The following is an 18,150-nucleotide window of genomic DNA, read 5'->3' as shown; positions in this document are numbered from 1 at the left end:
AACCCACTTGCAACCCGGCCGACTAAACTCTGTCACACAAAACACTAAACACTGGAAACAACCCTGAAAAGCACTACAACGGCTGCTAAAAGTAAAAGATACTCTTTCTACCACATGGATACTTACACTTTCACAAGTTGTATATATACTCGACACAACAATTCCGACACGACCAAATGGATGATAAAAGCTCAGACCTGAAGCTGCAAAGAAACTGGTGCTCTGTACCACCATCAACCCAAGAACAAATGATGCTACCATCATTCTACAGGAAACTCTATTACACTAGCTGTTCTTATTAAAATTAATTCTCCTACCAGTCATCGTTTGCAGGAATATGATCAACATTGGATGTACATGTATCAGCACATGTTATAAGTCGGATACTAAGCTCGAAAATTTTAAGCAAAAGATTCCACGAAGTGAGTAACTAGAAATGACGCCTATGAGTACTTGGTATATTGCGGCATGTAACATGGATAGTACCAAATGAGGACTTAGGAGATTACAGAGCTCATTTATCTGCAATATCTGAGCTTGCGCAGTACCCATTTGAAAGAAGTACTCATCTAGCATCCTTATTAAGAGAGAATCTCCTCAGACAGAACTAAGCTCCATATTTTGGTGCTTTCCAGAGCTTAAATGCAATTTCGTGCAGAAAGCGCTCCGCAAGCATAGCAAAGTTTCCGGCATGCTGTTCATTACATTATGAAATGAAGTTAGTTAACTAAGAGAAAATATTAGGCAAACAAATAAAGAACCACTAGCCAAAATCTGAAATACATATTGAAACATAACACATACTGAATCATGACCAGTTGACCACACATATGGGGAAACAGTGAAAATGTTAAAGTGATGACAACACTGCAAACAAGTGACTATCCTGCCTGCTGTGTCTCGGTTTTTTATTCGGTAGCTACTTTAAAGGAATACCAAGCTACTATGTTTTACTGTTGTGGAGCCTACTTGTTCTAATATGTAGAACACAGACATCCTATAAAGATGGACACTTCACCATGCAACATTTTAGCATGTTGAAGTCAACCACACTAAGGTTTTCATTTATAAATCTAAGGGTAAGTAGATAATTGACCGAGGAAACCTGTGAAAATGAGGAATCATTTTATGGTGCATACCTACATATTGAGCTCTTAGGCACAGCTATACAACCAAAGCCCTGGTTATTCTTATGCAATAGCTTGCACATGTATCACAAACAACTAACTTCAAGATGTAGCAAAGAAAAGGTGCATCCAATCCAGTACTATCACCCTTCAGGCCTTCACTAGTAAGTAGTAACCAGACAGGGTGCGACAAGCAATAATATAATAGTAACTATATTGTTCGAAGAAATCAATATCAGTCACAGGGCTTATTTAAACCAGAAACTTGATTAATGAGAAAGAAAGTACTCTTATGTTTTCTAATGCTGGCACCAGCACCAAGACTAAAAAAGGTAGAACTCCAATTTTTATGTTGGATTCTAAACAACTGGAGAAACAAAGTAATACGCAAGATCAAAGGGACCAAACTTGCATAAGTAGTATATTTGATAAAAGGATCCTGATTCAGGTAAAGTCTAAACTGGTAAACAGTATAACAAGTGGATTAAGGAGACCTTTATAAATTCCTCAAAAGAGAACTCTTTGGCCAAATCAGAACGAGTTACTCCTTCCTGCCACTGCGCCAGTAGCATTGGATGATGATTCCTGCAGAATATTGCATAATAAGGATATTTGTGCAAGTCTAGACATGTCATTGTACATAGACGTGCTTTTATTTACCTATATACATCGCATCACGACTGATAGTGAAACAACAAAACTAGGGTGTAGACTGAATGTAGTATCTACAGGAAAATCCTTCAGTTCTGTCATGCATTAGATTGATAATTTCCAACTTCACTTCATATAACCAAAAGTTGTCTGTTAGTAGATATAGGATGGCTAATGGTTGTGATTTAAGCTATTGCACAGTCGTTTTCTACAAGAAAATATTGATAGGACGATGTCAAATTATAGTTGGAAGGCCATGATAAGATTCACTTCATATTTAACACACATAATAATATCTAAAGGAGCTTTTTCTGTACAATAAAGAGCACATATTATGGAAGACACTACACCACACTTCAAAACATCTACTATGAACCACATTTGGTAGCCAAGAACAATATTTACCTGACATCATCCAAAGTCTTTCCCGCTTTCATAGTGTAGCTCTGGCGCGGCCGAAGCAACTTCAAGTCAGAATCAGTCTCGGTCGACGAGTTCACGATGAGACACGCCTGTTCCTTGTTTCCAGTAGCAGACCCATAGCTCAGGACCACAGACACATGGATCCGGGCGGCGACAGGCGAACCGGCCGGCGCAGCCTCCATGACCGCAGCCACCAACTTGTCGAGCCGGTTGAGATCCGTCCTCATCCCTAGTTTCCCCAGCTTGCCGACCGTGTTCTCCGTCGCAACGTGCAGAAACACCAGATCGAACTCGGAGGAATCCTGGACACCCCCCTCTGAGAACCCTAGCAGACCTAACGCCCGGCTGATTACTCTGGTGTCCTTGGAGCTGCCGCTGTCTGAACCGGACTGCGCGGCGAAGTCTTCTGTCCCGAAGACGTGGAAGCCGAGGTTCGCCGCGAAGGAGTTGACGGCGGGGCAGTTGGTGACCATCGCAGCTCTCATCCCCATGAACCTGGATTTTGGGCAGCGAGTTATTGGCTTCAATGTGGGCTGAGTAGGAACGATTGACGCAGTTTCAAGATGGACTGACTGAACCTCTCGGATAGCTTTGGAACTAGCAGGTCCTGCGGATCCACCGGGGCGGTTTCCGCGGGGTAGAGGCCATCGTAGACGTCGAGCAGCTGCGCCAGCTCGAGGATCGTGTCGCTGCTCTTATCTCCCCCATCTAGATTAGATTGATGAATGAAATCGGAAGCCTGTCAGTTTGAGTGCAGGCGCGAGATGGGGGAGATAGGGCAGGGGTGGGGTGGATCAGTACCGTTGACGGTTGTGGCGGGGGTGCGGAGGGAGAGGAAGCCGCAGGATGCGAGGGCGGCGAAGGCGTCGAGGTGGCTCTTCCCGCCACCGCCGCCCGCCGCCGCCGCACGGGGGAGCAGCGCCGCGTGGCCGGCGGCGTAGAGCACCAGCGCGCGGCTCGGCTTGTCCGCCATTGCCGACACAGGGACACTTGCTCTTCTTCCCCTTTCCCCCCTTCTCGCCTTATTCGCCTCGCGCAGCCGTGGAGGCCCACCAACCTTACTGGGCTCCAGAACTCGCGGCCCATCACGCAGTGATGGGCCGTGATGGGCCTGGGCCAACCGCCATGGCACGGAGAAAATAATAAAAACCCTAACCCTAGTAGGCCTTCAAGCTTGGCCGTGCCGTCTCCTCTTCCTTCCTCGGCATAAACCCCAAGCAAACGGCGGCTCCGACAGCCACCACCACCAGAGCTTCCAGCCACCCATCGCGGCGCGCTCCAATGGCAGGCAAGAAGAGGCCCCCGACGGCGCTGGCGGAGCTCGACCCCGCCGCATCGGACTCCTCGCATGACGAGGGGGCGAAGCCCGCGAAGCCGTTCCCGGCCGAGGAGATGCCGGCCAAGAAGAAGAAGAAGCTGGCCATGGAGCTCAGGAAGCAGCGCAAGCAGGTCGACAAGGACCGCCACCGCCACTCCGCCGACAAGCCCAAGCCGCCACAGCCCGCACCACCACCGGAGGATCCTGCGGCCGCGGTCCCAGTCCCCGCGCCCGCGCCCGTTCCGGTGGCGGTGGCGGGGCCGGGGCTGCACATGAACGTGTTCCGGGACCTGGCGTCGCCCGAGGCCTCGGTGCGGGAGGCCGCGGCGGAGGCGCTGGTGGCGGAGCTCCGCGAGGTGCAGAGCGCGTACGAGGAGAGCAAGCGCGACGAGGACGAGGACGACGAAGCTGCGGAAGGCGACGCTCCTCCGCAGATGGAGGCTGAGAAGGAGGATGGGCTGGATAACTGCGCCCCCGCCGTGCGGTACGCCATCCGGCGGCTCATCCGTGGTATCTCCTCTTCCAGAGAGGTCAGCAACGCTTCCCTTCCTCTACAACGAAACCTGCATATTGTGTAACACTCATTGTGACTGCTGCTTTATTACACTTCAATTCGTTATAATATATGCCTGGTGTCTTACTTGCAGTTTGCGAGGCAAGGATTCGCGCTGGGTCTCGCGGCTGTGCTCGAATCGGTTGAAGCAATCAGTGTTGAGGCAGTTATCAAGCTGATACCTAATTTGCTGGAGTATTCGGCTTCGATGAAAGGACCGGTAACTTGCATTTTGATGATCACCTGCACGTTTCCTATTTGTCTCTACTTGTGATGCGAACTTTAAAAATTTCAATATTCATTCCGTTATAGGAAGCCAAGGACAATCTTCTGGGGCGCCTGTTTGGATTCGGATCACTCGCGAGGTCTGGGAGGGTTTCAGGACAGTGGGCGCAGGACAAATCTTCTCCCATTCTCAAGGATTTTGTTTCCGAGGTTGTGCAACTTGGAAGTAAGAAACGCTATCTCACCGAGCCTGCAGCTGCGCTGATTCTGGATTTGGCCAGGAAGGTACATATCTCAAGCCCACGCCGAGCCTTTTTTTGGTGGCATGAAATCTTTATTCTTTTGGTAGAGCTAGAAATATTATGCATAACATGAAAGGTTCACATACAACTCATATTAGAGTAATTCACCTAGAACAACTTACTGGTGTTACTGTGGCACGGCAATCTCAATCCTTGATTTCATCCCTTGATGTGCATTAGGGTTGACAGACATTCTAAAAATATAAGTAAACGTAATTCTGGCCTCTACACTGATTTGGATGAAGTGCAGAAATCAAGTAATGTACTAAGATGCTAGCCAGTCAAGTACCGCTTCCAGCCAAAACTAGCTAGGCCAACATGTATTTTTCTTCCAGTTGTAACTTTGGTCTTAAAAAAACTTTTGTATATTAGTATGGCTGGCACCCCAGCATTGGCCTAGCGTGATTTGTGCTATTGGGACCACCCTTTGCATTAATTTTGTTGCAACTGTACATTCAATTTTTCATTTGGTTGTAAAATGGGATTTATTATCAACTAATCTGTGATTTGTCATCTGTCTACATGTTGCAGCTGCCAGATGAAGCTATATTCTCTGAGGTTCTTGAATCCCCTGGTGTACAAGATTGGTTTAACAGAGCTGCTAATGTTGGAGATCCAGATGCGCTCTTTCTGGCTTTGAAGTTGCAAGAAAGAACTAATGTTCAGAGGGAGATGTTTGGCAAGCTTCTGCCATATCCATTCAGTCCTGACAATTTTTTCACGCAAGAGCATCTTCTCTCCGTTGCTGCTTGTTTTAAGGTAATTTTGAGTAATTGAAAGTTTCAGGAGGACTTTCATTAATATTTTAACATGTTTTATATATCTGAGTTAATCACTGTATGTACCTTATGGTCTTGAAATGCCATACATTTTGTGCCATTTTTCTGGATGATTCTTTGATTGTTCTGCTGCAACTCTATATGCAGGAATCTGCATTTTGTCTTCCACGTATCCATAGTATATGGCATGTGATCACAGACATGCTCATCCAGGACGAAGCTTCTCAGAATGATAATAACGCAAGTTCTGGTAAAAAGCACAAAAAAAGTAAGAAAAGCAGTTCCTCTGAGGATTCAAAAAAGAACCTGCGGAATTTCTGTGAGGTCATTATTGAGAGTTCGTTGCTGCTCTCATCTCATGACCGGAAGCATCTGGCATTTAATATTGTTATTGATCTCCTTCCAAGACTGTCGCCATCATCTATACAAGTAATTCTATCCAGCAAAGTTGTTCTTGGTTTGATGGATATTCTGTCAAATTCTTCATCGTGGTTGTACAATGCTGGACAACATTTTCTGAAAGAATTAGTGAGCATAGTAAGTAATGATAATGATCGCTGTGTTGCTGTCATTATCAACTTGCAGAAGTACAGCTGTGGAAGATTTGACAGCCTGACAAAAACAAAAACTGTTAAAGGGTTGATAGCCAAGTTCCACAATGGTCAAGATTGTTTGTATCTTGTGCAGAATTTGATGGCACTCTTTGTGGACGAAGGTTCTGTTACAGATGAACCATCTGACCAAAGTCAGACAACTGATGAGAATTCAGAAGTTGGCTTAATTGAAGATAAGGAACTTATTGGCGAAGGGAATGCCGACCTTCTGAAGAGCTGGGTGGTGAATACAATTCCTTTCGTCTTGAAAAATTTAAGGCTTAAGCCTGATGAACACTCAGATTCTGAAATGGTCAAGTGTATTGAAGAGAAGTTTCAAGTGCAGACTGAGATACTGAAATTCTTTGCAGTCCAAGGTCTATTCTCAGCCTCCTTAGGAAATGAGGTGACATCATTTGAGTTGCAAGAGAAGTTCAAATGGCCAAAGGCAGCTATATCAACGTCACTTCGTAACGAGTGCATTGAAAAACTTCAATCATTACTAGAAGATGCACAAAAGGATGAGGCTTTAGATGTTGGTGGAGATATTAAGTCTAATGACTTGGGCTTCTACTTCATGCGTTTCATTAACACCGTATGCAATATTCCTTCAGTTTCCCTCTTCAGAACCTTGAGCAGCAATGATGATAATGCATTCAAGAAAACACTGGCTACGGAATCTGCACTTTTCCAAGAGGTTCTGTACCTTACTGCTATTCTACTTGGCTAATTCATAGCTTATATGCTTTTTTATGTTTGACCTGATGACAATAGTTTACCTGATGACAATGGTTGTGGATACCATCGGTATGGTGAGAAATATTGGTACAAATGACCAGTATAAGTTTCTGTTAATATCGTCTCTAGATGAGAAGGCTGTCTTTTTACCACTGTAAATGCCCTAATGTCAGAGTTAGGCCATTCAGATAATGTTGATATATACTTTCTTGTTGCTTATGTGAGGGCAGTGAAAAAAATGTAGGGTTATAGGTTGAATTAACAATTCTCTGTACTATCATGGATGATTCATATATTTCCTTGTGGGTTTCTCCTCTGATTTCTGTGGTTCCTTTCTGTTTGACCAGGAAAGAAAAGCCGAGTCTGGATTGGATTCAACTAAAATGCACGTGATACGTTATCTTCTTATTCAGTTGGTGCTGCAACTTCTTCTCCATCCAGAGGAGTATTGGGAGGCTGCAATTGATGTTATTATATGTTGCAAGAAAACATTTCCTTCCATTGCTCAGTGTGACAGTTCCAGTTTGCGAAAGCCTCTTGAGGACAGTGTAGAGGACTCAGATGAGGATGGGTCAGAGGAGCCTAATGAGGATGGGTCATTAGAGTTTATGGATGTACTTGTGCAGACTTTTCTCTCTCTTCTGCCTCATGTATCTGGCCCTGTGTGTTTCACCATTGAACAGGCAAGTATACATGCCCCAAGCATTTGCAAGTTTTGTAATTTTGAGAAATCTGAGACGACGATACTAAGAAATAAACAGAACACAGTTATGCTAATTGTGCAAGCCCTTCTCTCTTCCTGGTTTCCCTAATATATTATTGTTGTTCATAGACATTTTCTGTATTTGTACTAGTGTTAATTGAAACGTAGAAATGTCAGATTTGTACATACTGGCCCCTCACCCTTTTGTGGATATATAATTTTCTTGTCTTATCACTAATGTCTTTCCTCTGAAACAACAGGTTTTCCGTGTGTTCTCGGACGAGATCACAGAAACAGGACTCCTTGATATGTTGAGAGTTGTAAAGATAGATATGAAGGGCTCTCGTCGTCAAACAGATAGCGATGATGATGAAGATGACCCTCGTGTTGGTATCGAAGATGATGATGATGATGAAATGGAAGATGCAGATGTCGGGAATGTTGATGACGCTACAGATGAATTGGATGAGGAAATGGATGATGATTCAGCTGATGAAGTAGATCAGGATCAGGATGGTTCGGAAAAAACAGTTGACAATAAAGCAAAAGATGGAGATGATACAGAAGCTGCCAAAGGTGGGGAAGATTCAGATGATTCAGATGGTATGGACGATGATGCTATGTTCCGTATTGATCCTTACATTGCGAGGATTTTCAAGGAGCGCAACAACCTTCCTGGTAGTGAAACTCAGCAATCTCAACTTATGCGTTTCAAGCTTCGCGTGCTTACTTTACTGGAGATATATCTTCAGAGGAACCCAGGTATTTTTCAACTCTTTTACTGTTCACCCTATGCAGGTAAAATGGCACCCGTAACTCTGTAGGTCGTTAGTATCTGTTTGCCATTCTGATGAAATTTTTAGTATGTTATTGTTATGAATTTAATCAAAATGTCTGACGCCTAGTTCATTGTACCGACATTTTCTTTAGCCTGCACGTTCTAGTTAGAAAGCTATTTGAATACCAAACTATATTTTTGTATGTTTTCTGTTGGAACATATCCTGCAGAAGTTGAACATGGAATGGTTTCAGAAGTTGACGTTTCTTCTATTTTGCTTGTCTTGCTGTTTTCTGTATTAATTGTTGGCTTCTGTGTGATCTACTTATGGTATGTAACTTTTTTTATATTAATTGTTTAACATTCTGGATGACTTTTAAAAAAGTTGGTTTGTGTTTCACATTTTCTCTAGCTTGCACTTTCTAGCTAGAAAGATATCTGACGTCTATTATTATGAAATAAGAAACGATCTTTGCATTTTTTTTTGGAGTATGACCTGAAAAACTTGACCATCCAATGGGAAACAGCATCAGACGTAAACATTTATTTTACGCATCTTACTGTTTTCTTATATTGATTGTTTTCTTCTAGTTTTACTTGTGTTATGCAGCTTTTCTTCTATTTTTCTTGTAACCTTCTATCTCCCAACTCTGCAGGGAAAAACCTGGTCCTGGAGGTGTATGCTTTCTTAATGCAAGCTTTTGTGAAATCACATAGCTCTGATGGCAGTGAGCAGTTCAGGCAACGTATTGGTGGCATATTGCAGAAAAGGATATTCAAAGCAAAAGAGTGTCCAAAAGGCAGTGATGTTGAACTTAGTAGGCTTGAAATTTTGTTACAGAAGGCTCTACATTTGGCATCGCGGTCACGGCACAAGGCAGTTGCTTCCGCAGCCCAAAATGCTACATTTTGGATCCTGAAGATCATCAATTCGAAGAGCTGCTCCAAGCAGGAACTCGCAAGCGTGGTTGAGAAGTTCCATTACATGCTGACTGACTACTTCAACAACAAGAAATCACGGCTGCAGATCTGGTTCGTGAAGGAGGTCGTCCGCAGGAACCCCTGGTTAGGTCGGGAACTATTCGGCTTTGCTCTGCAGAAGGTCGGGAGCGCGAAAGCTGAGTATCGTAGAGTTCAAACATTAGAGTTGGTGGATTGCATATTGAAATCCTGGGTTGGCGATGATGTCTCGAGTGCATCAAAGGTTCTGAAGAAGAATCTGGCTCTGCTGTGCGAGTTGATGCAGGAGATTCTTACGAAGATGCCCGAAAACAAGTCTCGTCGCCAGGAAGTGCGGAGATTTTGCACGCGAGCTTTGCAAACCGTGACGAAGCTCAATTTGAAGGAGAAGTTTCAGAAGAAACTGAGTTCGGAAGCGTACTCCCTGTGCGAGGCACAACTGGGAGCTGCTTTCGTTCCCTTCAAAGAGTGATATATGTGAATCCGTTCCTGAAGCTGTTAAACCCGCTAGAAATGCTTTGAGCTGGACTAATTTTGCTTGTAATCTCAGCTCCATGGTGTAGGTTCAGTTAAGTTAAACCGTATTTTTTTTGCCTTGACAATACCAGGAACAGATAAGAGTAGTTAGCTTGAGTGTACAACGGTTGTATGAATGGCTGCGAATCGTCCAGCGAATATATTTTTTTGCAACGCTTTCTAATAGCAATTTGTCTATTTGTTGCTGTGTCCATGATACTGACACAATAGTACTACTAGAAGTATTCAGTGCTGTGGAAATTGGAGTATGCCTGCTCCCGGTCCTGAAGAAGTGGAAAGCCATATTAATACGTTACGCGATTTCCCATGTTCTTAACAATAATCACATTATTCCTGACATTTATTTTCTGTTTCTTATCAAATGATTAAAATAGGATGGCATACATCGGATAACAAAAACCACTTTACTTCATAACCCTTCTTGAAATCAATCTTTAAGATTATCTCATTCAACTATTCTCGAATGAAGCTCGTGGATTACTACCTCATTGAGGATATTTCTACTTGCATAAATACAAGGAGTCTAATAGTTGCGTAATATTTTGAAGCTGACATTAAGAAGCCGGATTGATCTATATTATGAAATTCTTTATGCTCCATTAACTTTTGGCAACAAAACTACCTCACCAAAATTTAACCGAAATTAGTCTAGCTGTCTACCATGAAGAATGCTGAACAATTCTAGCAAATCCACTTTAATGACATCTTAAAAGTTCTGATAGAACTTAGATAGGAATCTATCCGGTCCCGAGTCTTGTGTTTAGTTTGGAAAATCACATTTTTAACTTCATCCTCAGTATAAGGAGACTTAAGAGTGTTTTCCTGAGTGGAAACTTGAGGAATATCATTTGTTGGGCACTCGTCCATTGGGAGATTACTTTCTTCGGAATTCCCAAACAAATTTTTATAATAATTTGTTACATAAGATTCGAGTTGTTCATGTTCTTCGATCATTCCTTCATCCTGGGTAAGAGTGAATATGTTTCTTCCGATGTCTACCATTCGCAACACCATAGAAGTATCGTGTATTCGAATCCCCTTCCAAATTAAATTGATATTTGGTACCACTTGAGTTCCTCTTCTCACAGGAGACATGCCATCTGCGCGTTGGATCATTTTTTTTTTTTGTTCAATCTCTTGTGTGGACAAAGGGCGCACTTCCATGATAACTTCAAGCCCATCAATGACATTTGATAAACAAAGCTTTTCTCTTTTAAGCTGCCTTAACATGTGCCTTGCCCATCCACAAAGGTATATTTGCACATGGCGCATATTTTATTATTCTACCTTTAGATATAATTTTGACCCGCTAAGGTCATCCCATACTTTTTTTAACCAATTCCAAAAGGCCCTCATGATGCAACTATCCTAGCCCAATTTTGAATTGATGTTCACATAGCGGTCTAGGCGTTCTAGTAGTTAGCAGAATACAACATGATCCAACAAAGTCTCTATACAAGGTAGGGCTCGTACCGTGACTAATGGAAATTTTGATTCCCATTATGTGTCAACTTTGCATATGTCGGCTCTGGATGTCTATTCGCCCACGTGATTGCCTTCCAATCATCGGAACATCTCTTAAGTCTAAATTATCTATGACAACGTTGAATAAGAAAGATCAATAGTTGTTGAATGAATCTACCTTTACTCCTTTTATGTGGGAATTTTAGCAAATTAAAATCCCCTTCTATAAAAATAAGGTACGAATTATATTTCGCTAAATTCACGATTTTTTTTTAGCTTTAAACTCTTCATGGACAACACCATATACGGCGACAAGAATCCGTGTGAAGTTATCAGCTTTGTTGCGAATGTGGAATTCGATATGAAAATCTTCATCCAAACTAGCTAATATATCCTAAGAGCAAGTATAATAAGTCCTAGTCAGCTGACTATAAGGATTAAAATAGTATATTCTTGCTTAGTTGGAGGAGAGAGAGGAGGAGAAAGAAGAAGAGTGGGCTCTTATGCAAGAGCCAGCTCTAGCACGTGCTCCTAGGCACTTTGTGAGAGTGAAATGTGGGCCATATATTAATAAAGTACTACATTTTTATAGCCCACTATTGTATGTGTTGGCTCTAAGTTGGCTATAGATGATATGGCACTTGGCTTATAGCCAGCAGCTGACTACACTATTAGAATTGCTCTAAGTGTCCGATCTAACGCCAAGTAGTAGTCCTCGAGATCTTCCACGTGGAGGATGTAAAATCCAAGCAAAGTCTATACCACTAGATAAGCTATCTAGCAGACTTGCTGAATCACGTCTTCCAATTTTCGAGATAGCCACAAAATCTAATTTAGGATCCCAAACACATTCGGCAATATATAAATGTTTATCCAATTCACGGAGACCTCTCTGTTCGTAAACATGTTGTTCATTGAAAAACATGGTGATTTTAAGACTTTCACCTTCTTCCAAGCGACCCATCCAAAGGGGATCGATTTTCATTACCTTTTGGATAACGAAAATACATGCCAGAGTTTTTTGTTCAAACTAAACGAAAAAAGGAACATAGCTAAGCCTTTCTATCCAAACGACTATATACAAACTTCAGGGCAACTACTGGAGAACAGCAGTCTCACAGTATTGCAAAGCCAGCAGACACCAAACACAAGTTTTTACAACTGCCAAAAGCTGAAAGCCTTTCCCAGGAGGCCAAGAACAAACGACACCAGCAGCAAAAGCATGAAGAGTATCTTTTCATCCGCATCCGAACAGCACTTCTAATCATCCAGATTGCCCGCATCATCGTCTTCTTTGTCTCCATCCACATCCATATCATCATCTTGTCGATTCAGCAGGCGAGGAACATTGCTCGCATCAGTATCTCCACTCCTTCTGTTCACCATCCCAGCAGCCAGAGAAAGGAGAGCATCGGCGCCGCGATTCAGCTGCGTAGCTTCCTCTGTAGAGTGAGCAGCCCAGTATTTCATAAACACCACAGCGTGATATATTAGATCAACATGATTTTTTGGATAAATTTTCTCAAAACAAGCCTTATTACGTGCTTTCCATATAGCCCAGCAAATATCTGCTAGGCCAGCAATTTGAACATTGCGGCTAACATTGGAATGATTTGGCATCCACCAAAAGTATTGTGCAAAGGACCCAGGTCGGTTGTGGGCTTCAACAGCTGTCCCCACCATGCTCCACAGGAATTTTGCTGCAGTACAAGTAAAGAAAAGATGCAGAATAGTTTCATGTGTAAAACAGAACAAACATGATGGACTGCCTGTCCAGTTCCTTTTCAAAAGGTTATCTTTAGTTGCTATGGCATTGTGCCAAATGAGCCATAACCAGATTTTTATTTTTTCAGAGGGATTTTACTCTTCCAGAGATGCTTGAAGGATCTGTCCATGCCATTGCTGCAAAGTTTCTTGTATACACTTTTGACAGAGAATTGACCATTTTTTGTCCATTTCCAGCTGGGTCTGTCATGTGTATCAGTCAGGTTAATCTGCTGCAGAATACTGACAAGGCCACACCATATTTCCATCAACCCAGTAGGTAGCCATCGTCTAAAAGAGAGTCTCCAACCCATATCTGAAGCAGCTGCCACTGTGATTTTCTGCTCATTACATATATCAAACAGTTCTGGAAATTTGTCTTTCAGAGGAGTATGACCACACCAGGCATCACCCCAGAAGCTGGTCCTACAGCCATTTCCAACAATCATCCTCCTTCCACATAAGTAGATCTCTCTGATGTAAAGCATGTCTGACCACAGTGGAGAGTCACCTTTTCTGTGCTTGGTGAAATAGATGCCAGTATTCCCCAGATATTTTTTCCTCATGAAATCTTGCCAAGGTCCTTCATCCCTTTCCAATTTCCACCACCATTTGCACATCAAGCTGATATTAAATTTGTATAGATCTTTCACTCCCAGTCCACCTTTGCACCTGGGTTTGCAAATCCATCTCCACTTGACAAAGTGGTACTTCTTCTTGTTTGCAGCTCCAGCCCAAAAGAAAGTCCTGATTGGCCTTGAAATATTTTCAATATTGGTTCTGTGTAATAATCTCATGGACATCTGATATACAGCAATGTTGGATAAACAGGCATCAATCTTGATTAATCTTCCACCAATAGACAGAGTGCTACCCATCCAACCTCCCATGCTTTTCTTCACCTTATCTTCTATGAATTGCAACTCTGCAACTGACAGTCTCCTGGCACAGACAGGGGTACCCAAGTACTTGATAGGCCATTTGCCCTTCTGACAATTGAATAAATCAACATAATCTTGTAGCTTGTCAGAATCATCAAGCACCATCATGACTTCACTTTTATCAAAATTAATTTTCAGACCAGACATTACTTCAAAAATGTACAAAAGCAGCTTCAAGTTTCTGGCTCCACCAAGGTCATCTTGGATCAGCAAAATGGTGTCATCTGCATATTGCAGAATGGCAATGCCATGTTCCACAAAATTCTCAGCCAAACCTTTAAATAAGACATTTTTCTGTGCATTCTCAATCATTTTGGACAAACCATTAGCTGCCATGTTAAACAAAAAGGGAGCAAAAGGATCCCCTTGTCTAACCCCTTTGAAACTGCCAAAATAAGGGCCCAGCACATCATTGATTTTAACACTGTGTAATATCCCAGGTTTAGAGGCAACAAAATGAGAGAACACCAAAGTGTGCATTGCATTCATGCATAGAAAATCCGGGGGATTTTTGCGCTTTCAAATAAAACTTACCACAGTCACTGAAGTTTCACTTGACTTGCTGGAATTGAAGTAGATCATCAAGTCAAGCGCTATAAACTTCACTGTAATCTTTGCGAAACCCTTATTTTGGGTAGACATAATTTGATCCATAGGTTGGATCAAAAAGGAACTAGAACTATTACACAACACTTAAAAGTTAGCAACTACCTTTGTGTGTAATTTAACTCACTTATAAATAAGGTAAACCACAGGGTCTAAAGTGCATAAAAGCCACACATTCTTATTTAAATCATAACTTATTAAATACATGGAATATCATAAAAGTGAATCCATTTACATTACAAATTATAGTTCAAACTATTTGAATAAAACTAACTAGGAGTATTTTGAAACTCATATGATCATGCCTTGGTGAAATCAAACCCAACTATCCAAAATTGAGAAGTAACCTTCAACCTTAACCTTTTTACCAATATTATAATGTAAATCCAATCAAAGATGGTATGATGACTCATCCACAATAATAAAACCATCCACATGATATTTAGTAGCAAATGCCACATGGGATAATCTCTATGCCACATGGGATGAAAATATCTACATGACTTGCTTTCCAAGCTATGCCACCTCATGCTCAAAGGATTGCTATGGATGAGGGCATGACAACCAAGCACCTTACTCATCTCACCAAAACAAGAGTCACCCACCTAGGTGTCATGATACTAGAGCTTGCCCAAGCCTATGAATAGAGCCACACCCTTCATCCATTTGATCATCAAGTACCATCATACATGGGAACAAACACTTAGAGCCACTCCATGTGAATTAGCTAGAATCAAGATGAAGAAGCTAGGAGGTGGAGGCATACCACAAGATGCAGGTTTATCAGATTTCCTGAAGAACAAGCTACAGAAGATACCAAGGTAGAATTCCTAGGAAATCATATATTTAGAGGATCATATCATCATCTCTTGAGTAGGACCTTAGGCTATTCCAAGACATTGAGAAGTGAGAGAAATATTAAAGAAGGATTAGTGAGGAATGAGTGGATCTTGTCTAATGCATGATCATATCTTGTAGACCTAGATGATAAGTTAAACCATATGATTACTAGATCTCATCTATCACATAAAATAATAAGTATATCACTAGTAGTTAACCCCAGACCAATCCTCATGCCTTGTGTGGAGGAGTAACCCTAGCTAGCCAATAAAACATAATCAAAGCTTATGCTTATATCCAATTCTAGCTTGTGTATTACATGAGTAATCCCAAATAAAACCCTAGACCACATTTGAATCCAAGTACCAATTGGGATCATGAAAAGAACCCTGCCATACCTCATGCCTATTTAATACTTCAATTGGTGAAGCATCACCAAAACCCTAAACCTTTCACCTAGGAATTACTTCACATAAAATATTGAACTCTACCCTTCCATCCTAGTAGACCAAATGAAGTAGTGTTCTATAAATTAAACCATCATTAGCAAATGCATTGCTAATTATAAACATAGGATCCATCTTAATTAGTTCAAGCTAAAGTTTACTACAACCAGATTAGTGATTATAGAATTTTCTTAGCCATCTTATTAAAACCATAGGAATAATTCTTCACATACAATTTTAACACAATTCCAACCTCATTACCAATAATAGGAAACTCTAGCCATAATTAAATTATATGTGAGTAATCACTATGAATAAGCACTAGCACAATAGAATATGTTCACCTTCACATGTTCTCAATTTCAAATCCTTTAAAACAGAATTGATTCCTAAATTTAAAAAGCAATTGAGATGAACCCTAAATCTATAACTATTTTAAATTTTGAGTTGTGTCTCATGAGAACATAAAATTAATCAATTATAAAATGGTTGTTTGAAAACAAAACAATACAGTGAGTAACATTATCAAATTGTTATGATATTCAAATAAGTTAGAATCGGTAAAACAAAACAGAATTCAAATATGAATTCAAACAAGAAAAATAGAAAACAAAACATAAATTTAAAAGAGAAAAGAGAGGGAAAGCTCACCTGGCTTACCTGGCCGTGCAGCCCATCACCACCACGTTGACCAAGCCCAGCACCATCCCACTGAAGAAAACGACCCAAACCACCTTACCGATTCGTCGAGGAAGAAAAGGAGCATCGTCGTCTTCCTCAACGGCGACAGCGCACAGGGGCACCCCGGCCACCTCACCGTGATGGATAGGGACGCCCTGGACTTCGTCAGAAATCTCAGAACCGCGCCCAAATCCTCTCGCGTCCGAGCCTATCTAATTGCGTCCCGATTCGTGCTCATTTGCAGTAACAATGACACCGCCACATCTCGGCCGTCGTCGACGGTGAACTTCCTAATTTGACCTTGCCGAGCTCTATAAATAGGTCAAGAACTTCTCCAGGAAACCCTAGTACCTCGCCGCCCATCCATTCTCTCTCAGTAGCCCTCTATCTCTCGCAATCAACAAAACTCACCGACGGCTGTTCTCCGGCTAGCCGCCGATTTAGACCACCTCAGCATCCGGCACGTGGTCGAGGAGAAGCGCCGTGTCTCAGGGAGCATCCTCGTGGAAGGAATCGAGAAGAGGAGGTCTCAACTGCCGCCAATCGACCGTTCCCTTTGATCGGCATCCCGCCGAAATTCAAAGCTTGTCGTCATCCTCGTCTCCGGCAGACTCCGTCGAGCATCTGGGAAGCATCAAGGTGAGCAGGCGCGTCGAATGAGCTATCCCTTGCTTCCTATAGTGCATCCTAGCGTGAGTTCGTATGTTGGCCGGATTTCGCCGCCGCAGACGAGTTCACCGGAGTAGCTCCGGCGACCTTTTGGTGGAGGCGTTCATACTCGTTTGCTCAGTATCGTGCACTGGTTCGAACGCGATAGTTTAGGTAGTCTCTGGAGGTCTCTAGCCGTCGTTTTGTTGCTCGCCGGAGCATCGCCGACGTTCTCTCCGGCGAGAGCGACGTGTCCTGCCTCGTCAGCGTTGGTTGACTGGTCTTTGCCCGCGTGGCAAATGACCCAGTCAACGGCCCCACCAGTCGATCTCGCGGTATAAGTGAACGGGTAAGTTTAGTGTTTTAGATTTATTTCAAATTCCGAGAAAATCACCGAAACTTTGCAAAATTGTATAAAATCCATTTCAACTCAGAACAATATAAATAATATATAAAAATGTTCACAAAAGTAAACTCTATTCAAATAAAATATAAAATAAAAATGTGTGTCAAAATAAAAATTCACTTATTTCTAATTTTGTTAATTATGCCGTTTCAATTATTTGAAATCCAATTTGAAATCAATAAATTAGATAAGTTTAAAAATTAAATTTAACTATTCAGTAACTAAGTAAAATGTTTAGATTAATTTTATTTATCATATTTGCATTAACTTAATTATTAGTGGTAATTCATAAACCCTAATTTGCAAATTACTATTTTCTATTTTCTTTAAATAGTAATAACTCAAGAAAATATTATAAGTCAATATTATTTTGGTAAATCAAAACTTATTTACTTAAACATATTTAGTTAACAAGTTAATTATTTTAAACCCTAATAACAATTATTAAACCTCGATTCTTAATTAAACCAAAATAGGAGTACTCTAATTATTAAATCTTGTGAAGATTAATAAAATATCAAACCATCACTAATTTTGATTCAAAGTAATTAGTAACCACAACTCTATTACCAAATATCATTTTAGGAGATATACCATAGCTTAGAAACCCTAGTTTCAATTTGAGTAAGACATTGATCCCATTATTTCATGTGATCATCCTAAATTA

At 41.5% G+C, this 18,150-nt stretch overlaps 2 protein-coding genes across 2 annotated transcripts; one reads left to right on the top strand and one right to left on the bottom strand.

Annotated features, from left to right (window-relative positions):
• Positions 1-241: 241 nt before the first annotated feature.
• On the bottom strand, positions 242-3,174 carry LOC124691342. The gene is made up of 5 exons (XM_047224627.1): positions 3,003-3,174; positions 2,780-2,909; positions 2,184-2,696; positions 1,622-1,712; positions 242-694 (listed from the first exon to the last, which is right to left on the bottom strand). The coding sequence occupies exons 1-5, from the start codon at positions 3,172-3,174 to the stop codon at positions 608-610; spliced, it is 993 nt and encodes a 330-aa protein (XP_047080583.1). The 3' UTR covers positions 242-607.
• A 617-nt stretch (positions 3,175-3,791) lies between these two features.
• On the top strand, positions 3,792-9,880 carry LOC124691340 (rDNA transcriptional regulator pol5-like). The gene is made up of 8 exons (XM_047224626.1): positions 3,792-4,049; positions 4,167-4,292; positions 4,385-4,582; positions 5,131-5,358; positions 5,526-6,668; positions 7,057-7,392; positions 7,673-8,174; positions 8,847-9,880. The coding sequence occupies exons 1-8, from the start codon at positions 3,792-3,794 to the stop codon at positions 9,620-9,622; spliced, it is 3,567 nt and encodes a 1,188-aa protein (XP_047080582.1). The 3' UTR covers positions 9,623-9,880.
• Positions 9,881-18,150: the final 8,270 nt, after the last annotated feature.

Source organism: Lolium rigidum, chromosome 2 (genome assembly GCF_022539505.1).
Source record: "Lolium rigidum isolate FL_2022 chromosome 2, APGP_CSIRO_Lrig_0.1, whole genome shotgun sequence".
Taxonomy (NCBI): Eukaryota; Viridiplantae; Streptophyta; class Magnoliopsida; order Poales; family Poaceae; genus Lolium; species Lolium rigidum.
Note: the sequence above shows the minus strand (reverse complement) of the source record. Positions and strands in the feature narration are given on the sequence as shown.

Bases quoted from the DNA above. Each gene is read 5' to 3' on its own strand.
- LOC124691342 (XM_047224627.1), bottom strand. From the start codon at position 3,174: ATGGCGGACAAGCCGAGCCGCGCGCTGGTGCTCTACGCCGCCGGCCAC. The intron at 2,697-2,779 runs GTTCAGTCAGTC...CCCAAAATCCAG, and splicing joins GTTCCAAAGCTATCCGAGAG to GTTCATGGGGATGAGAGCTG. The intron at 1,713-2,183 runs GTAAATATTGTT...AATATTCTGCAG, and splicing joins AAGACTTTGGATGATGTCAG to GAATCATCATCCAATGCTAC.
- LOC124691340 (XM_047224626.1), top strand. From the start codon at position 3,792: ATGAACGTGTTCCGGGACCTGGCGTCGCCCGAGGCCTCGGTGCGGGAG. The intron at 6,669-7,056 runs GTTCTGTACCTT...CTGTTTGACCAG, and splicing joins AATCTGCACTTTTCCAAGAG to GAAAGAAAAGCCGAGTCTGG. The intron at 8,175-8,846 runs GTATTTTTCAAC...CCAACTCTGCAG, and splicing joins ATATCTTCAGAGGAACCCAG to GGAAAAACCTGGTCCTGGAG.